Source organism: Squalius cephalus, assembly GCF_949319135.1.
Source record: "Squalius cephalus genome assembly, chromosome: 16".
NCBI lineage: Eukaryota > Metazoa > Chordata > Actinopteri > Cypriniformes > Leuciscidae > Squalius > Squalius cephalus.
The window spans coordinates 17,464,455-17,477,521 of record NC_137137.1 but is presented as its reverse complement, the minus strand read 5'-3'; the positions used below and the strand labels follow the sequence as shown (position 1 = coordinate 17,477,521).

Below are 13,067 nucleotides of genomic sequence, written 5' to 3'. Positions count from 1 at the left end.
GTTTTTGGATGTGAGGGAAAGCTTACCGTGTTCAGTTTTCTAAAGAACCCAGTGTTACAGGAACAGTGGATGCAGTTTGTTTTTCCGGGGCAGCAACGGAGTGTAGGAAGTGCGGTTGTGTGTTCTGGTCGTTTCAGTGACGAATGTTTTATTAACAAGGCTCAGGTCGACGCTGGATTTGCAAATCGTTTGCTATTAAAACGTGGAGCGGTCCCAGTGATAAAAGACCCCATTCATGTAAGTACAACTGGATCAGATTTCTGTCTTTTGCTGGAAATCAAGCACTACCGCTTGACTCTATAGCTCCGCCTCCAGGACTTCGGCTTTTTCCGGAGAGAATCGGAAAGCTGTATTTTTCTATTATAAATATAATAAAACTAAACACTTTTTGGATATATTAAGGATGCACTACTACTCTATAGGTACTCAAGATTAACATGAGATTAGGTGAAACTGTGCATGTTATGTACCCTTTAACACGTTCATTTGTTCATCATTTGCTGTATCCATCAAAGTAAACCAGGTGATTCTCACAAAACTATTTTCTGCTTTCAAGGTAAATTTAAGTGTCTTTCCAAAAGGACAGCAAATAACCAAATTATGCAAATACCTACTACAGTACACGGATCCATTTAGATTTACACAGCAACATACTCATGACAAATCAAAACATTATCCTGAATGTGTGTGGAAACAACGTGAATGTACTGAAATGTGTTTGTGCATAAATACAATATGCGATCAGTGCGTCAAGAGTGCACATACGAGGTTTGTTTGTGCATCCACATAACGGACTTACTGTAAAGGAGCGGTCACACTGCAATTGTCACAAGTTCCACTGACTTCCATTCAAACGCATGCGAATGCGTCAGACCGGAAACGCAAGCTCATGGCGAAAAGTTTTTGCATTTCGCTGCGTTCCAAAGTTCAAGTTTGGTGAACTCTGTGCTGCGAATTCATCCTCATCCATCAAAACTTTACTAGCGAGACGCTGGTTTGCTTTATCCAGCCAAGAAACGTAATTTGCATATCTTCTGGCCAGCGGTTGGATGTTTTGACGTTCCGTTCAGTCTGTATTTCACACAGCGCAATGCTTGAGTGCTCGCGCTCTTCAGAACAAAACACAATATGACAGAGCTCCTGTTAAAGGGTTAGAATAGAAATTCCCGCCTACCAGGGTTACATGTGCTCGCGTCATTGTAGATGCTCAGTGATAAACTCCAGACTTCTAAGATTATGCTAATGATGCAATTTCACATGCTTCAGTAATTTATTTGCGCTAAACTGTTTTAAGGATTTTGAATTAATCGCATGCGTTAACTTTGACAGCCCTAATATTAATACATAATAATGAGGACTGTCGATCACCAAGGTGATCTAAAATTCAAGATTTAAGAATTCACTGCCTTTCAGTTCATTAAATGGAATTGTCAAGATAGATAAGATATCAATTTTTAGTAATTTAGTAATATAATAGTAAAAAAATACTACGATAATACATTTTTGTACATTTTTAATTTACACTACATTCCATTTTGATTATAAATTTGAATTTCAATTCTGCATGGCCGATTTAGAATTTAGATTTAGGAATTAAAAGTAAAAAAGGAATTCTCAATTGAATCCTGAAATTAAATTCATCCTCCACTCAGCCAATGGGTAGGCTACAGAAAACACTCAAAGCTAGCTGTGTTCATCATTGACCGTAATGGATACACTGGCCCTGCCGACTCCATGTTCTTTTGGATCAGGAGATAATAATTAGATAGTTGATGGTGGTTAATTCTACTCATGTCCAGAGAGCTCATCCCACCAGGGGCAGGCAGCTGGCCCTGTTAGCCTTCCAAAAGGGCAGCCACTGCCAGCATGAACAAAGCAAGGGCAGCATGTGAACAGCAGCCATATCTTTCTATGCCCATCCCTCTTGTCTTTCACTCCATCTCTGCCTGGGCTAATGCGATCTGAGTGGTGTGAAGGGAATTATGTCACCACCGTCATAAACGAGACTATTCGCGACCCTTGAACAAATTTAAGCACATTTCACAGATGGGAACACTGAACTCTCATTTATGTTCAATAGGGTGTTTTGATGATGGACATAGCAAAGCATCCAAATCTATGTTTGAATGTTTTTTTTTTTCAGTGCACCACTAATTTTATTAAAACAGACAGCATGAGGATTTCATTTGAGGCAGTTTCTTTACAGCATGTGAGTTGAATTGAAACACTGCAAATGCACTGCATATACTAATAAAGCTGTACCTAAAGAACCGTTTAATGGAATAGTAAAGAGAACCCTCACGTCGTTCCAAACCGCATGCTGTCAAAGGTTTTTGAAGAATCTTTACAGAGCTCATTCCATTCAATCACAGTTCATAAGGCTGTCAAGCTACAAAAGGGTACCATAAAAGCAGCAGGAAATGTAATGTAATGTGACTCATGCAGTATTATTACAAATCTTCTAAAGCCATACAAAGCTATTGAAAGGCTTCAAAAAATGTGAAATATAAAGCATGACACCATGTCTGCACTGGACACCACAGTTACCACGCTACAACAGCTAGAGGCTGTCTACTGCTTGATAAAAATTGCTTGTAAAATTGCTTGATAGAGGTTCTCCTATATTTTTAGTGAGAATTTTAGTGTTTTGGTATGCCCATCAAACGTTTCAGGTTAAATGGGATAATGTTGTATCTGCTCCGTTTCATGTCAGTAATGGAGTGAGACAAGGAGGAATTATGTCTCCTATTTTATTTAATGTCTATATGGATGATCTGTCAGACCAGTTAAATAGGTTAAAAACTGGCTGTCTTGTGGGTAACACTGTTGTTAATCATCTAATGTATGCAGACGATCTTGTCCTGCTCTGTCCATACAGCGCTGGGCTGCAGCAGATGCTGAAAGTCTGCTCGCAATATGGCTTAGATTATGATATTAAATATAACACTAAGAAAAGCCACATAATGGTAGTTAGAAGCAATGAGGACAATAAATCAACTTTTCCGACTTTTTATTTGTCAGACAGCCCTCTTGCTGTGTGTGAGGTAGTTAAATACTTAGGTCATGTTATATCTAATGACTGGACAGATGACAAAGACCTATACCGTCAGCGCTGTAAAATTTATGCTCAAGCCAATATGCTCATAAGGAAGTTTTATATGTGTTCTGACTCTGTGAAGTGTTCTCTGTTTAGAACCTATATCACACCGCTATATACTGCTCAATTGTGGTCTAACTATAAGAAAACGAGTATGCAGCGGCTAAAGGTAGCATACAATGATGCAATGAGGTTGCTGCTTCGTGTCCCTAGGTGGCATAGTGCCAGTCATTTGTTTGTGGCCAATAGAGTGCCAACCTGTGAGGCACTCTTAAGGCAACTGATGTTTGGTTTTATGTGTCGATTGGACAATTCAGTGAACCATATAATTGAAGCCCTTGTCAATCCTCTGAAAAGCTGTTATAGATACTCTTCGAGGCTTAGACGACACTGGTGTAATAGCCTGTATATTCTATAGGCTATTATGGAATTTTTATGTATTTTTGTATCTCCCTTTTTATGCTGTATGTTGTGTTATATGGACCTGTGTCTGCAATAAAGTTATATATAATACTATACGCGAAAAAGCGACCATTGCAAATCCATTTGTTCTTCGTGTCAGAAGTAGCGCAATTACGTCTGAAATATAACGGGGCATCAGTTTACTGTCAAGAATTGGTGGCATCCAGAGTAGACAGGATCGCAGATTATAATGGGCTCTATTTGCTTTTGTCGCATCGCACCGCTCGCGTCTGGTGAAAATGTGTAAGCCAATTTTATGATACTTTCATGATGCTTTCTTGTAGGGATGCACCAATATTAAAACTGTGGTCGACACCTTTAAACCTATAATTATTTTCATGTCATGGCCAAAAATGTATAAATTAAAATTCTATACTATTTTGTCTAAATACATTAAAAACTATTTTTTTTAAATGTTATTTATACTTAGTGCAAACAGTGCCAGATACCATTTGTTCCTCAGTGTATTGTAACAACAGTGTGCAATAATAACAGCATATTCAATGAAAATGATATTATTTATTAAAATCATAAATGGATGACATTACTTGTCCCTGTCCCTCTTCCTCTTCCCTACCTATAACCCTACCAGTTAAACACTTGATTCCCACTATTATATACCTGTTAGGCACTTTATTTCCACTTTTCGAATATTTTCTTTGTTTTATTTAAAATGAATGCCTCTTCAAACTGATATGAGATGGAAAAAGGCAGATTCGAACTTCGGTCAGTCGTGACCAGCGCCAACAACCGGATTTCTTTTCTAATTTTGTCGGGCTCAATCAGACAATGGTGGGCGGAGTTAGTGTATATACCCTTTGCCAACAAGAAGGGCTATTTATTTGCACTTGATGTAAATAGACACTCAGAAAAATAAAACCCTTAAAAATAAAATCAATTATTTTAAATGCTAAAGGTGAATTTAGGCATCATAACATTAAGAATTATATGCAGTATGAAAAATGGTGTATTGTGTTAAACATTATTTAAAGATGAACTTTAAGTGAGCCTTAATCTAAATGTAAAAACAGAGGAAATGAGAATGCAAATATCCAATATCTTAAGTCTCTAAACCAGGCAATAACCAATAAGGTTACCGATGTGTTGTGCATCCCTAGTTTGCCTGTTTGTTTGTTTTGTTGTTGTTTTTATGCTGTTTGGAGCCCCTGGTAACTATAAACTGCATGGCAAAAATTATATTTTGTGAGTAAATAATGATAGAATATTCATTTTTGGGAAACTATCAGGCTGTAAACATATGAGGCATATACCATTGACACTGTCTGCACAGCTGAAAGCTTCTCAGAATAATGACGCCTCTCCAACTGTCTGCTTAGGGAAAAGAGATTCTGTCACTCACAGGAAATAATGATGCCCTTCTCACAGGGAATACGTGCCATGCAATGTGACTCAATAAGAATCATTAAAACTGATTGATGCAATCATCACTTCCTTCTACATTTAAAACAAACTACTTATAGGAATTACAACAAATACCACATTGTATCTTCGCAAAATGATGTTCAATGCAACATATTTTGGTCTTATACCTTTAATCTTCAAGAGCTGATTTGCCATCCTCTCAAGGGAAAGAGACATCACTTATTTAACCTTTCTAAGCAGTGTTACAAAAGTGCTGACATTTTTTTTTTTTTTTAAACTAGGGTTTAAATTGAGATTTCCAAGGTAGGGAAAGAGTTCCAATTTAGTGGTGATTCTGGTGACCTAGAAAGGTACTACATGACATGGGTAAATATACAAATATGACTAATACCTATATGATGTCGGTCCAGTGGTATGTTTCTTACTTCGACACGAAGGATCCCGGGTTCTAAACTAGACTTCTAAACAAGTCCTCTTAAGTTCTAAACGGGTTAGACCGCATTCAGCCTATAACTTTTAATATAGCAAGCAAAATTGCTAACATACACTGCCATTTAAAGGTTTGGGGTCAGTAAGATTTTTTCAAATGTTTTTTGAAAAAGAAATCTCTTATGCTCACCGAAGCTGCATTTATTTGATCAAAAATACAGTAAAAACAATAGTATTGTGAAGTATCATTACAATTAAAAATGACTGTTTTCCATTTTAATCTATTTTAAAACGTAATTTTACTCCTGTGATGCAAAGCTGAATTTTCAGCATCATTACTCCAGTCTTCAGTGTCACATTATCCTTCAGAAATCATTCTAATATGCTGATTTGGTGCTCAAGAAGCATTTTTTATTATTATCAATATTAAACAGTTGTGCAGCTCAATAATTTTCTGGAGACCGTGATAAACTTTTTTAGGATACTTTGATGAATAGAAAGCATTTTTTGATCAGCAGTTTGCATTTCAACAATCTAAAAGTCTTTACTGTCATTTCTGATCAACTGAATGCATCTTTGCTGAATAATTTCTTTCAAAAAGAAAAAAAAAAACATTTGAAGGAAAGTTCATATATTGGAAACGGCACACTTTTAGCAGTATTATACTTTTTCAATTTGCTACTGCTATGAGGAAAGCATAAATATGTAATTAATTTTTGTAATGAAGGTTCTTTTTGAAGTCATCACTAAGTCACTGGAGATGGAAAGTGTGTACTGCCGGAATCGGAATGTCATTCTGGATCATTCCGGCCAAATTGAACCCCTGCTTATAACAGAACACTGTATTGTTTGTTGTTCCGCTTGTCTTAATTAGAAACATTCCAGAATGGCTTTCAGTTGCTCTGTGACATGCTTTGCAAATTATTCCAAAATAATTTGGCTTCTTTTGGAACTAATTTCATTAGCAGAGCACAAATAGGCATCCACATTGTGTCTGAAATGCAAATTACACTATTATTTACAAACTGCTAACAAATTCAAATGCAATATAGAAAGCCAGCATAACGCGGTCTCATATGATTACACCTACCTTAGCAGAGTGCTCCATTGTAACAACCACTTTAGTTCCAGCACTGGCCACTAGATCCATTGCCCCTCCCATGCCTTTCACCATCTTACCCTGAAGGGAACAAAAAAGATGTTGCAAGAAATGAGCAACACACAGATGTACTTCAAAATACATTGTTACGTTACAAACACAGAATATTTCAGGTTGTATGAAACAAATGAGAATATTAAACAATTAAAATGAAATCCTACAGTGGTCTATGTGTTTTAGTTAAATTCAAGGTGGACATAAAAGCTCGGTCAGGTTTGTTCTGGAAGAGATTTGAAAGGGCATTGTTGCTAGGAAACCATAAACCTGATTACCTATGGCTTGAGTCACTTAACAAAAGGGCCTTTTCAGTGACGCTGATTTTATTGCTTTTTCACAAACATGCATGAATGCAGACACATGCACAAACACAAACTGGGCACACGGATGCTAAGAAATCCATGAGTACATGTCTTAACACAACGTCTGATAATGACACTTGTTTTGTGCCATGTAGATTTTGCTTCGGTTTTGAATGCATCAACACAACATTTCCTGCTGTCCCTGAAGCAACACATTAAGTCAATGCCTAAATATTCTGCCATTCCTCTACGAAAAATGAATCTTTTCCAGTGCTTTGACCGTTCATGCTTGCTGATCCCCTGTAGTGTCATTTTACAGCAATTTCCAAACTCTATTTTATAGGCTGTGGGAATTCATTTAAGAAAATGTCTTCTGCTGTTTCTCTAAGTATTCGGCTTGAGCTCAACCAGCATGATCTCCTTCAGTCTCCAACAGAGACAGACATGAGAGGTGAATATAAATGTAATACCTAGACTTGATGGGTTTTTCCTACTACAGGTGTCAGATACGGTGGAATGCCTCATAAAAATTAATATTATGAACAATATTAAGAGGATTATTTTGCATTATAAGTCTCTTTATATTAATGGCAAGATATCACAGGATCCTAATATGTGGCAAAATTATGATGATGTCCTTAATAGACCTAAATACAGGTTTATGAAAAGTCATTTATGTGCTGGGCAAATCTTATGGAGTTTTTACACTGCATGGTACTGCTCGGTACGGCAATGTACGGCTCGGCTCGCTTCACTTTTCCACTGCATGGGAAGACTCGGCACGGCACGGCTCGCTTTGCTTTTCCACTGCAGTTAGTACCGCTTCAAAGTGGGTGGGATTATAGACTGATCGTTATAGTTGCGCCACCTACTGTCGTGACATCATCTGCTCCTCCTTGGCTACCAACGAGAGGAACGTCTGCACCTCCTCTACTGACCACGATTCAGCCATTTCTTTTTTCAAGTTGCGTGTGATGGTCGTTTAAAGCAAGTCGTTCAAAAAAGTTGTGATACTGCGGTGGCTGTTGCTGCTAGCGGGTTTGGTGTCTTGTTTTGCAAATCCAATGACGCTGGTAGTGACGATTCTCTCTGACCAATCAGTGATCTGCAGTGTTTACACGTCACATTTTAGAATCGGTACGGCACACTTGGAACCTCAACCAAGGTGGTACTATTTAAGTGAACCGTACCATGCAGTGGAAAAGCGCCAAACAGTGAGCCGTACCGAGCCGTACCATGCAGTGGAAAAGCGCCAAACAGTGAGCCGTACCGAGCCGTACCATGCAGTGGAAAAGCGCCAAACAGTGAGCCGTACCGAGCCGTACCATGCAGTGGAAAAGCGCCAAACAGTGAGCCGTACCGAGCCGTACCATGCAGTGGAAAAGCGCCAAACAGTGAGCCGTACCGAGCCGTACCATGCAGTGGAAAAGCGCCATTGGGGGGTTTCACACTGGGCACGTTTGCCACGGTCCGAATCTGAGTGTATTTGTTTTAGGCGTTGGTTTTACACTCCCTCGATTCTATCAAACCCTGGTGCCTTTGCGTTCATCTCACGTCATCACAAACATGCATTGCGAAGAAAACAGAACTCTGGTGAACGACACTTGTGTACTGTATGTGCGTTGCATGGAGGCAGCTTTCTGCTGCTTGCAAACGAACTCTATTGTGGAGAAAGCTGACTGCGAGCCATTCATTTGCAGCTCAGATTGAGCTCACTCTGCACGAATACACTGCACGCTCACTCTTGCTTGTATCCGAGGTAAATCATCACCACTGTCATTCCTTACATGTGTTTTGTTGAACTAATGACGTCATCATCAGCTAAAACGCATGGACATGTTAAGGCTGGCCCACACTAAAAGATTTGTGAGATTCAATATGTGAGAGACCACAAACATAACGATAAAAAAAATCATAGATTTAACAGTTTTGTTCCTATATTGAGTAGAGTACATGCCACACACTAACAGATTCCATTCACAAACAACCAGATTTCTGGACTGTGAACAAGGGAAATCTCGAAAAATCTCTTGCGGTCAAACGTGACTTTACAGAGTAAACAAACATGGCGGACGAAAGAAGAAATGGCGATAGTGTTTGGACTTAGCCTGGCAAGCCTACATCAAGATGTTAGGTCTGGCAACTCACCATAGACACGGCTCAATCCGAGGGGCGGGATAAACAGCTGTCTTTCAAATTCCCTCTGCACGCAATAAGACAGCGCTTCAACCAACCAGAGCGTTTTCCCAACAGCGGAGCTAGTTGATAGATTAAACTTTTGCCATATATTTTGGCCGGCAGCTCGAAAGTCAATGGAGAGTTGCTAGACTGCCCTGGCTGCAAAATACATGTTGCTGCCGCTAGGGTGCGTCTAAATTTCTAGGCTAGTTTGGACTGCTTTTTACAGAAAGTTTGCGGGAAAAAAGAAAAAGGCTTGGATGAAGTCTTCCGTCAGCACGCTTTAGATAGAAATTAGAAATTTAATAGAAATGTTCAAAAGGTAATAATGTTGTAATAAAAATGGCAAAAGCACAACTAAATTGATTAAAAAAAAAAACTAAAATTAAAATGAACACGGAAAATATAAAAATAAAAGCTAAACACTAATAAATATTAAAATATTAATAAACACTATAATAGACAAACACAAATAATACTTAAATAACAATGATTTCAAGAGGAGTGCAGCCATTTCATGACTAGATATGTCACTTACTACATTAAAGAATTATAAAGTGCAAAAAAAATATTTTCAGCACATTTAAAGGTTCCAAATTTGGCTCAATTGTTAATTGACAGATAAGTTGCAGATCTTCAGTGCAGTTCTTCAAAATCTTTCCCATGCATGCGGTTTACATTACAAGCTCAGTGTAGTCTTTAAAGTTCAATGTTTCTTTTGAACTGGCATCATTTTGTTATATTTGACTTTTTATTAGTATTTAAAGACTAATATTAGTTAAAAACTAGTTTTAAGCAGTATTTTAATTGCAATCCAAATTAATTTTTGTGAGGTATTCATTGAAATGTATCTTGATGTAGTTGCTGATACCCCGCCCTACATATGTCTTTCTTATAACTTAATAACAATAGAAAATAAGAGGTGCCATATGGTTCACAAATTCCATCAAATGACGTAAATGGATATGAAACTTGAACTGTCATTTGTCAGATGATGAATCATAATGCATTAACCAGTTAAAAATGGTCCAAGAGTCTCTCTCAAAACCACAAAGTGCAAATCAATCAATCAACCTTCAAGCTCTTATCATCACCGTTGGCTGTTACCACAGAGAGCTTGACAAGCATTCAAATAAATAACTGGGAGCAAAGTGAAAAGGAAAAGGTCCAAGTGCAAACACCTGCATGGGCTTTTTTATTTTTTCTTCATTTATGCAGTCTTTGAAGGAGGCACATTCTGGAAGGAGAGCTGTTTACACGTTGGGAAAGTGCCACATGGAAGTGCTGTGTGGGTGTGTGTGTGTGTATATATGTGTTGAGGGGATTTTTCACATGAAAAAACCCCGCAACTTTAGTGGACAGCAGACTGAGAGTTTCCATGACAACTCATCAAATATTTCCCCTGTAAATCACACTATCCTTGAATTTCATGCCTACTGATGAAGACAAGAAATTATGCCCTTCACTTCAGGCAATTTCCTTTTGTCGGCTTGCGTCCTTATCCGCTCCTCTAAACTCATTCTCTCCTACACAAACTGGCTGGACATTTAAATGTGTGGTGATTCAACAGTGGCTCGCGTTAATGCCGTTTCCTAGACAACAAATGAAGCGCCAGTGACAGTGTGACAAAAGGCTGTGTAGTTTAACAGAGCTGAACATCTGCAGAAAATTGAATAAGTCTTCACATCTTGAAGGACCTGTGAACTTTATGGTATAACATTTCATGTTCTTTCTTTTTTTTAAACTATTAACCAGAAACATAACCTTTTGGCAAGGTGGCTTGCCTCTGTGCAGCATATAACCCACTGTCACTTCCTAATTATATATCAAGGAGTCCCAAAAAAAAAAAGTAGTTAAAAGGCATAAAATACATTTATAAATTAAAATAAATTTCCAAAAATATTCCAAAAAATAAAATTCCATCATCATTAACCTCATCATGCATTAACCTTTCGGCAGTGGACAGAGGTCATCATGGGCACTGTGACCAGTCTGCAGCTATGCAGCCCCAAACGCAGCAGAGAGTGATACACTGGGTGTTCTTCCGCCTTTCTTAGTTAGTTCATGCATTCATGACCTCAAGGCTAGATTATTGTAAAGCTCTACTGGGTGGTTGCCCTGCATGCTGAATAAACAAACTCCAAATGGTACAAAACGCAGAAGCTAGAGTTCTTACTAGAACCAGGAATTATGACCATTTTAGCCCGGTTCAGTCAACACTGCAGTAGCTCCCTATTAAACACTGTATACATTTTAAAATCTTTTGCTAATTATTTTCAAAGCACTAAATGGTTTAGCCCCAGTATTTGAGCGAGCTCTTAACGCATTATAGTCCTTCACGTCTATTGCTATCTCAAAATTCTGGCCAGTTGATAATCCTTTTCCTATTTAGCACCTAAACTTTGGAACAGCCTTCCTAGAATTGTTCGGGAAGCAGAAACACATCTCTTTAACCTTGCATACACATAATGCATAATCAATTTCTATTATTCAAATAATTTAAATGATTGTTAGGCTGCATAAAGTATGTCAGCCGGAACCGGGAACACTTCCTATAACACCCGATGTACTCGTTATATCATAAGAAGAATGGCATCTACGCTAATATTAGTCTCTCTGTTTATCCCGAGGTTTACAGCCGGTAGTCAGCCAGATCCGGGCCGGAGGACCTGTGCCTTGACACAACGCATCCCTGAAGTGTCAGCAGAGTGTCAACTAGACTAGACAACTAGACCCTGTAAAGGCTTCATCGACATGACAGCCAGTGGCACTGATCCTCAACAAATCCGTCTCCATACTGGCATGATGAATCAGATATTCAACCAGATGGAACTGGATTAAGTATTTTGAATGTTCCGATCCAATCTTACTTCTGACCTGTAATGCTGCCTGAATCATAATCTTGTACTGGTCGTTTGTTGGCCAGATGATTTTACAATGGAAATGAATCAACACTGAACTTACTTAGCCTGGACAATGACACTATTTTCAGCCAAAACAAGCTTTGTTGCATTATTTATATAAAAGTGAAAGTGAAAAGCGAGCATATTCAAAAGCGAAACTGACTCTCTTTGTAAAGAGAGAATAAGCTCTTTGACAGCGCGTACCTCCTTCATCCCTGGTTTCGGCACCAGTGTAACGCAATTCGATGTTGTGGGAAGAAGGAGGCGGGAACTGGCGAACATTCAAACACTTTTAATAAAATAAATAAATAAATAAATAGCTCCTCACGGTCGACTGCTGTCACACATAATAAAACAAAACCGCAAATAAAATAGTCCAGGCCTGGTCCTCTCTCATCCTTCACGATCGTCGCTCCACCTTTTATTCTTCCGCTCCTCTGTGAGAGATAAGAGACCGGTGCGTTGCACAGGTGTCGCTCATCAGCAATCACGCCACCGGCCCCGCACCGTTCTCCCACGACCCTCGGCCTCGTCCTGCTCGCCACGATGGCATGTGTCAAATTGACGTCCACATGAATGGCCGGACTCAGGGTTTCCCAGCAGAGCATTGTCCAGAGCATCCCACTCCCTCCTTGTTGTCCTCCCACAGTGAATCCTGGTGCCATCACTTCCCCAGGTAAACGGCGAGCTAGTACACAGCTGTCCACGTGATGTAAAACAATACGGGACTAATCGGACCAGATAACTTCTTCTACTGCTCCAATGTCCCATTTAGACACTCGCGTGCCCATTGTAGGCACTTTCGACAGTGTTTATGGGTCATCAGGCGCTCTGATTGGTCTGCGGCTACACAGCCCCATATGCAATAGAGTGAGACGCACTGTGTGTTGACATATTCCTCCCATAACAATCATTAAAATTTTGTATGACTTGTGCCACAGTAGAGCTTCTTTTGGCTTGGACCAGACAGGATAGCCTTTGTTGCCCTCGTGCATCGATGAGCCTTGGGTGCCCAACACCCTGTCACCCGTTTGTAGTTTGTCCCTCTCAGACCACTTTTGGTAAATTCTCACCACTGCTGACCGGGAGCAACACAGAAGCCTTGCCGTTTCAGAGATAAAGCCATCTCAGTTGCCCTCCCATAACAATTTGGCTCT

The 13,067-nt window shown here is 39.2% G+C and overlaps 1 protein-coding gene across 1 annotated transcript in view; it reads right to left on the bottom strand.

The window, feature by feature from the left end:
• The window catches only part of oxct1a (3-oxoacid CoA transferase 1a), a 52,123-nt gene that overhangs the window by 6,988 nt on the left and 32,068 nt on the right, over positions 1-13,067 (bottom strand). Inside the window, exon 14 of the mRNA XM_079898080.1 lies at positions 6,462-6,551. Within this exon, the coding sequence (XP_079754206.1) occupies positions 6,462-6,551 (90 nt within the window). The remainder of the gene's footprint in view (positions 1-6,461; positions 6,552-13,067) is intronic.